Below are 8,923 nucleotides of genomic sequence, written 5' to 3'. Positions count from 1 at the left end.
GGCTCTAACTTGGCATCGAACGCAATTAGGGGATTATCGTATCATGTTTCAAGACGGGTATATCCAGATAAAGTTTGACGTGAACCAGGCTATAGAGCATAAACTCTCTTATGATCTTAACAAACCATCTACATGGCTATCTTTTAACAAACTTCTACTTAATCTTGATGAAACTAAAGCCATGCTTATTGGGACTGCACAACGTCTAAAATCTCAACGCACCATTAACATTTCTTTTAACCAACACGATCTTATTCAGGTCAATTCTCAGAAGCACATAGGAACTATTTTTTACGATAAGCTGACATGGCACCCCCTTTTAAAAAAAGCTTAGATCTAAACTTGGATTTTCCATCTCACTATATTTAGCACTTGCTAACAAATTTCTTAATATTGAAACCAAACTTATGATTCATAACACTATTATTCTTTCACACATTGACTACAGCTGGGGATCCAATGACAACTCATTCATCGATAAAATTCAACCCTTACAAAATCGTGCTTTTAAAAAAAAGCTTAGATCTAAACTTGGATTTTCCATCTCACTATATTTAGCACTTGCTAGCAAATTTCTTAATATTGAAACCAAACTTATGATTTATAACACTATTATTCTTTCACACATTGACTACAGCTGGGGATCCAATGACAACTCATTCATCGATAAAATTCAACCCTTACAAAATCGTGCTGTCTAGCTTTCAAGGCTGCCGCTGGTGTTGCTCCAGACTACCTTTGTAGGCCTAATTAATTTTCAATTATTCAGCGAGAAGGCACTCGGACTACTTGAGCAGTAATTGCTAGTACATTTTGTTATTCCATGACCAAAGTTTTAATATTTTAATAGTTTTCATTTTAGAACTATTTTAAAAAATTCAGTCAATACATACAGTATTTTTAAACGAAATCTTAAATGTTATCTAACGTCTAAACACTAATATTCATGTTTTGAATTACATATTTACCATTAAACCTTTGACTTTTTCAAATTTGAAATTTGATGATGTTTGCCTCTTATATTTTTGTATTATTCGTTCTTGTTATTGTTATTATTACAATTATTTTTATGGATCTATTTTTTTCATTAAAAAAGTTTATTCAAATTTCTGTATTTCATATATTTATTCCATGTTAAATTGAATTGTATTGCTGACTTTGTTATAGGGCTTATTCGACTGGTTCATTCCGTTGACTACGATTTTTGACGGTAAATTTCAGAAAATATACATTATAATATTTACCCACATGAAGTCAAAATATAATTGTAGGCTAACAGAATTCAAAAACTGGATGAAAATATTTTTTTTACGAAAACCCATACTGCCACAAGCCGAACCAACCTTGATTACGCAGCGTGTATCGCGGCACTATACTGCAATTTTGTTTGTCTAGTACAGTATTTTACCAGCTTTATTATTCGACTGGTCGTCTTTGTCAAGTACTGTAGGATTTTATCACTGCGCAGGTGGGCGTGGTTTAGCGAATAACGGCGAGCCATTGTTTTATGTTTGATGGCAAACAGCATTGCTGTTTCGGTCTACCCTCTTGAAATGGTTAAATAATTAATTAATTAATTAATGTTCATGATGGACTCTGACTCACTGAGATGAAGGCAACACTGGCTAGGTGAATGATATTTCTGATCTGGTGAACAAATTTCGCATCAACAAGACTATGGGGGATTATAATAACAATCTTCAGAATCGCATAATGCATAAAGATATTAAATGTCAAAGTAATTTCAGCGTTGGTGGTCTGGAATTACATGTTAAATTTATGTTTTGTATTATCTTTAATTCAACACTCCTGCAACAGAAACAAATATGAGCAGTAATATGTATGAATCACACTTACTGTAGTGATAAAAATTACTGTTATGCTTGTTGCAATAAGTATTGTACGGTATAAGGGCATCTGAATATCGCTTCTTCTGATCGTTTGGATAAACATTACTAAGCTCGATTTGATTGGTTGGACTCGATTCTCCGTCGACGTCACGTCAGCGCTTATCCTCTCCTCAGTTGAAGGTTGTGGTGAGTACGCGTTATTGACGTCATCATCAGGAACTTTTTCATCCGGACTTTCAAGGTTATTAATCATCTCTACAATCATGAGAGTAGAAAAATACCCGACGACCGAAAACATAGTAGGAACTACGCAAACTATGATATCTTTATACTGGGAATAGTTTACAAATGGAAAAAATGGAGATACGGCAAAACCTGCAATAAAAATAATAGAATAAAGGCCTGTTTATACTTCACCGATAACGATAAAAAAGCTAAAAAGCAATTGTTCATATAGAAAATAAAAGAAAGAAGTTTTTACGCTAGAACGATTTGATAACAATTTATCAGTATGCGATAACAACATATTTTGACAAATATCAGATGACGTCATAATCATGGAAAAACATTAAAATCGTAGTAGTAGCAACGATGTTATCGTTTTTCCATGATTATGACGTTATCTGATTTGCCTTGTTAAAATATTTTGTTATATTATACATGATAAATCGTTATCGAATCGTCGTAGTGTAAAAACTTCTCTTATTTATTTTGTTTTCCATATGAACAATCGCTTTTTAGCTTTTTTATCGTTATCGTTATCGATAAACAGGCCTTTATGCTAAGAATAATTGATATAATCACGAAGGTTTAGGCCACGACGACGGCGGTGATGATGATAGTCACTGGTGATTTTATTTATTATTTGATGTTATTCCTTCCAGTAGTAATACAAGAGAACAATGACAAGGACAAAGTTAGAGGGAGGTTGAGGGGCAAACGTACAAAAACTACTATGATGATGATATTATTTTGATGATGATGATTTATTGATTGATTGATACTGATGATGATGATGTCAACAATACTAATAATAAATAAATAAATAATGATAAATAATAATATTAATAAGCCTAATAATAATAATAATTTCACCTGTCGAATCTCATTTATTCTCCCAACCCCAACCCCCACCCCGCACACACACACACACACACACACACACACCTTTGGCGCCACCATTGGTTTTAAATAATAAAATGTGACATGTGGCATAGGACTTACCTAGTGTTACAACAAACAAAACAAAGCATATTAATGCAGGTGTATCTTTTCTAGTACGCCTCAGAACAACATCGGAGACAGTTAACCCCGAAGCGTTAAATAAGAATCCGTGGAAGATACCATACGTAAAGTATAATATGATAATTGGTTGCGTAAACGATGAAGGTATCACCAGAGCAAAACAGAAAAGAAAAACACCGATGGCAACTGTTATTAACTGGCCTAGTTTCTGGAAAAGACAAGCTACCACGATGGAGCACAAACAAACGGCAGCGATTGAAGTGACACTGTAGTCAGCTGAGGAGCAAAGAGAAACGTTATCAAGGCCATATCCAGGTTTGTCATGGTGAGGGGTGAGGGGTGGGGGGAGTAATGTACAAAAATGAATCAACTTTGGTACGGTTACGGGTCACCTAAAATTACTGACGGGGTCAAGGGGCAGAGCCAGTTTGATCGGAGCTTCGCAGTGGCGGGTCAAGGGGAACCAGTGACCTCATTCCACCCCCCCCCCTTTCAAATTAAAAAAAATCAAATAATAAAGGAGAAGAACAGAAAATTGTATTCAAATTTAAGTCTAAAAGTGCCATTTCTGGCCATCCAGAGGTGCCATAATCATAAACGTGGGGCTGATGTGTGTGGACTCAGTCTCTAGTTGTGAAAGTCCCTCATTGGGCCCCATTACGAATTCCTGTACCTGTAGCTGCCACTGTTTCGGTATTGTAGAGGTTGAAGAGGTTTAATCTCACGGTAGATTAAATATTGCTTCATCCCTCTCTTGGTTTAGCAGTGACTATAGCTACCCCACCCCTTCCCAGCCCAATATTCAGTAATGGGCGTCACGTGACCTAACTTTGGTGTTGGATGTGAACATTGGACTGGCACAGCGGTGTTGTACATGGCGATTGCAAAATGGATTGGAAATTTAATTTGAGAATGTTGCCTTATTGGTTTGCTAATGCCCAAACATTGAGATTTTTTCGACAAATGTTAGGCATATCCATGCCCTGTTTAGGTATACACGAGGGTCAAACCACGAACTACGCTACGATTTCTAGGCTAGCTAAGGTTTACGAAGAATCACATAAATTTCAAAGCATACAAAGTAAGGAAAACGCTAGAATTAAGTAAATAAACACTATTTTGAACAATCGTATTGCCTTTCCTTGCCATTTATTTCTCACGTTAACAGTGGGTGGTTGTTTCGAAACTTTACCTTTTTTTACACATGATCGCACTGTGGATTGGATTGGATTGGAATTATTCGGTAAAAACACAAAGGATATCCCACGAAAGTCTAGAAGAAGGCTTATTTCCAGTAGGGTCTGGTGGTGATTGGGCAGTACACCGGGAGACAATCCCCTACTCTTTTCCGATGAGTGTACTGCGTTCTTTAACGTTCACATGGGCCATAAATGCACACGGCACCAACGGCTTACACGTCTCATCCGAAAGACGGTGCGCTATTGTAACTTGTATTTCAGCCCTCCAGCTGAAACACAAGGAGAGGTAGCGATGGGAATTGAACAGGGGACCTACAGATCTCCACGGTTCAGCGCACACACAGTGGCTACCAAGACTAGCCGATTGAGTAAGTAAATGTTTCCCATGGTTATGCCCACCGTACGTTATGTGACCGGCTGTAAACAAACATCGCCGAATCGGTCTATTACACTTTTCTTAAATATTGTTTTTGCCTTGAGCATTATGATATATTTACTGATCCGTATACGACTACACACCTCATTGAGAAGAAGCCTCCTTCAAAATCCAATCAGTGGTCCACTGCTTTGTATTTGTATTGTATTCGTATTATTTGTATCTCTGAACTGTAAGGCCAACTTAGACAGCGTCGTACGATGCATCTCGACGCGATTTGTGTTCGCGTCGGGTCTGTGTGAGTTAAACGCAGACGCGTTTGCGTCGGGGGAAGTCGCGTCGTAGAATATTAAACATGTTTAATATTTCTCACGACGGCTTAAGACTGTCCCCGAAGATGAATCGCGTCGGGCTGCGCCGTACGACGCTGTCTGAGTTGGCCTTAACACATCAAATTGTAGAACAAAAGGAAACCATGCAATTTTCAATGAGCGAAGAGAAAATATTATGCTAATAGACCGCCAGAGCTCTATGGTCAATTTAACAATGGTTTGCTAGTTAAATTGTAAAAATTGAAGATTCCCTTTTGATTTTCACTACATGAAATTTTTTATTCAGTACACTCTTGACAGCCTTAAGAATGTGGAACTTTCCTATTTCGAGGATTTAGGGGAGTACGTACACACCCATCGAACTCCTTCTGGCGGCAGGCCTGATTTTTAATTGTAATTAAAAAAGAAAATCGTATTAATGTTACAAAATCACAATGTATAGGCATATTGGGATCAAACATTCCCATGACCGCGTGTGGCCTATCATAACATAACAATTAAATTGAAAGCATAAATTTAATGAGATAGAAAGCAGACATTTTCATCCCCACCCTCCCCCTCCGAACTACCTTATCTGCTGCATTCCATTTCTCAAAATAGATCCACCTCTGTTAAATCCGTTTTTCCAACCAACATTAATATTTAGCTTTTATAAAGTCGTTAGACGGAGGCTTCTATGAATGGATGTTTTGTTATGGAGCAGGTCTTCTCTGTATACATTACCGCCTGGTTAACTTAATTGACGTAAATATCTTTTTTTTAATTCAAAAGCTTCAATTTTGGTTTCATTTAAAAACAACTGACTTCAGAAACGAAACCCCACACATAGAGTTCCTATACTAGAGAGAGTTGCTACATGGCCGCCCATTGATCAGTGGTGCGTAGCCAACAAAATAATAAGCTTCGAGGGAAAATTAATCAACTGCATGTTACTTAAAAGTCAATAACTCCGTAACGAAGAATCGTATCACATTATTTTTTTTCTGGAAATGTTCTTAAAAGACTATTCTACACCACTATATAAGTTTTAAGAAATGAAAAAAAATGTTTCGACCTCTGCCACAAGATGGGAAAAGAAGAGCCTATCTAAATAGTGTATTAAAATAGGCCTCTGCAGTACAGTACGTAGGTAGGTAGTACTAGACTAGGCCTAGCTAGCTCTAAATTCGCGTAGTGCTTTTTCAGTTACCGTATGACTTACGGATTTCTCTTATTATATACTACTAGTTATTTTGGAGATACCCTCGGACTGGGACACTAGCTGAGGCGTGCCACAAACACCCATTTACTATACGAATTACTAATTTTCCAGTGAAAAGGACTAGGCCCTGTCGCCAACTATTTTATGAGCCGAGCAAACGCGATGTTGTTGTAGGTCTAAGGGCGTGTTTCTGCTGAAAAACGCCAAAAACACGTGTTATTTATAAACGGTTAAATTCCTTCTGAACGCGCGTTTCTAGTGAAAAGTGCAACTAATAAAAGCACGGTAGGCCTAATGCGAGCATTGGCGCGCAGGTGGGCGGAGCTTAAATGACGGTCACCAACGGAAGTTGAAGCTGACCTTACTTCTTGCGAGCTACAGCGCATGCTGCGAAAGAAGTAAACAACAAACCACGAAAGTATGAAAAAAGTATGGTATGATCTTCAAGCATGTCATCCTATTGGTTTAATTTTTTTTCTTCGCCCCGAATTTCCCGCGGACGTTCTTCTTTTTTTCTAGGTTTCTTCGTTAAATTTAATTTAATAACTAAATACATATTTACGCATAATATTTAGGCCTATATAAATATATAAATAAGTATATCATTTCGATATACATATTTACATGGTTTAACTGGACTCTCAATTAGGCCTGTGTATACATTGTGTCTGTACTTAACATAATTCAATCATATTGCTTTATTTAAATATTATCAAATATTATTAAACGTTAACGATTACATTATTTCATATAACGTATTTTTCAAATAAATATCTAAACAATTTCATTAGCGAAAAATAAACTCTGAAAGTAAATTTACGTAGATTAGATAAATAAAAATGGACATAGTAATCCTTATTATTAATCCTTCATTAACAATAATAACTTTTTCAATATTCTAATCAAATTTATATAGCCGGAGTTAGTTTCGACGCATGAAAAACTTGCAAGGTATACATTCTCCATCAAAAGGCATTTCTTATGAATGGAATGACCTGTTCAAAGCAGGAGCGGCTCTAGGATATAATTTTTGGGGGTGGGGGCTAAGATGTCCGACTGGAGGGGGACTAAGTATTTATGGGGGGATAAGTATGGGAGTAATTATTGCGAGCAGCGTTATCTGAGGGCCGAAGGCCTGAGCCGGGATTGGATTGGGGGGTGTGCCTTCCTCCCAAAACGAGATTTTTTTTTTTTTTTTAATTGGGACTTCTAGATGGCCGGAAATTGCACTGTCAGCCTTGAAAAATACAAGTTGATAATTAATATAAATTGTTAGTTGTTACTATATTATACAGTACTACTCTCAACTCAATAAACACGCATTTCATTGTACTTAATTTCAACTGGAACACTATTTTAATGTATCCATAAAAGCATTAAGACTTTAAATTAAACTCGATTCACCATTTTTATGTTCTGCTTGACTGATCAGACAGACCTAGACAAAGCGATTGCTACATACAGTACTGGGATGGGAAAACTTTTTTTTTTGGTCCGACTACACGACAAGCTTTGGCCGATGGGTGGGCTTGACCAGATCGATGGGGGTACCTTAATCCCCTTCCCACTCACTCCTCCTCCACTCCCACTGGCTCCGCCCCTGGTTCAAGAACTCCTGTAGACCAAACCCGGTGCCGTTACGATAATAATGCGGGAAATCCACTCACGCAGTTTATCCACAACAGTTTGTAGAGGGCGTTGTGTCGTCGAGCGGAACACAGTTTCAGTCTGAGTGGACTCTCTTCTGTTATATACTCTTTGATGCATGCAAGGCACCAAAATGACTATCCAGCAGCGTCTCATGTCGCAACGCTCTCTATATAGGAACTCTACCCACCTCTTCCGGCTGTTGCCCCCTCACTCCTCAAACATCCATCAGTGCAATTAGCGCTGACCGTTGGCCTAATTGTGACATACTGTACCACCCCTCCCCTCCTCCTCCCCCTTCCCCCACCCCACACTTCCCAGCCCATATTACACTTTTGTAGCGTTTTCCCATTGAACTTAATTATGATGATACGTATACAATACGACTATTATACACACCTGATTGAGAATATAGGCCTAATTCTTGAAAATCCAATCTGTGGTTGGGCTTATTGAGAACACAGTTTAGCCTGGCGATTAACAGCAAATGTAGAAATGCAACTATTACAAGTATTTTCGAAAAATGTCTCTTGAGGACGCCAAAAATGCCTCCTTCTTTCGTACACAACATCGTCACGTCTGAGTGTGCCTAAACATTATTCGCCCTACACTTAATGCATGCTTATATCAAGGACTACTTACTCCGTCTATTGAATCTATTCATCAATTATATATTCCTTTTGCACACAAAAAATTGTGCTATGAACTGTAGAACGAAAGAAAAGAATTAGATCTCATTGAGCGAACGGAAAATATTATTATGTTAATGATCTTATTCAACATAGACCATAACAATGGTGGTTGGCATCAATCGATCGTGCAACAGCGCATTATTTAGACAATTACATGCAGTTATCTGATTGTAGCATAAAATGCCACTTTTGTTCAGTGGTGGCACCAGCGGGGGCTGGGGGATTCCGTCGGAAAGAGGCCTGAACCAAGATCGTCGGATCAAAAATAATAATTTACCTATCCAGATAATGTTATTCTTATTGCCAATCCCATAATATTGTGGTCCAAAAGCACATTCTGGCTTATATTTAAGCCATACAAACTCGCGTGAACCCCACCCC

The 8,923-nt window shown here is 37.8% G+C and overlaps 1 protein-coding gene across 2 annotated transcripts in view; it reads right to left on the bottom strand.

Moving 5' to 3' along the window:
* The window catches only part of LOC117107264, a 15,472-nt gene extending 6,898 nt beyond the window's left edge, over positions 1–8,574 (bottom strand). The window contains exons 1-3 of one of the 2 annotated variants that reach the window (XM_033248893.1): positions 8,250–8,572; positions 3,075–3,371; positions 1,858–2,225 (exon numbers count right to left, since the gene is read on the bottom strand). In XM_033248893.1, the coding sequence (XP_033104784.1) occupies positions 1,858–2,225; positions 3,075–3,371; positions 8,250–8,421 (837 nt within the window). In that variant the 5' untranslated portion in view covers positions 8,422–8,572. Of the gene's footprint in view, positions 1–1,857; positions 2,226–3,074; positions 3,372–8,249 lie in introns of both variants that reach the window. The other variant, XM_033248901.1, reaches the window with a different exon arrangement.
* Positions 8,575–8,923: the final 349 nt, after the last annotated feature.

Source organism: Anneissia japonica, unplaced genomic scaffold (assembly GCF_011630105.1).
Source record: "Anneissia japonica isolate Jap-2015-1 unplaced genomic scaffold, ASM1163010v1 scaffold3945_len365852_cov175, whole genome shotgun sequence".
NCBI classification, from domain to species: domain Eukaryota; kingdom Metazoa; phylum Echinodermata; class Crinoidea; order Comatulida; family Comatulidae; genus Anneissia; species Anneissia japonica.
The sequence above is the reverse complement of the archived record's forward strand: the minus strand, read 5'-3'. Positions and strand labels throughout refer to the sequence as shown.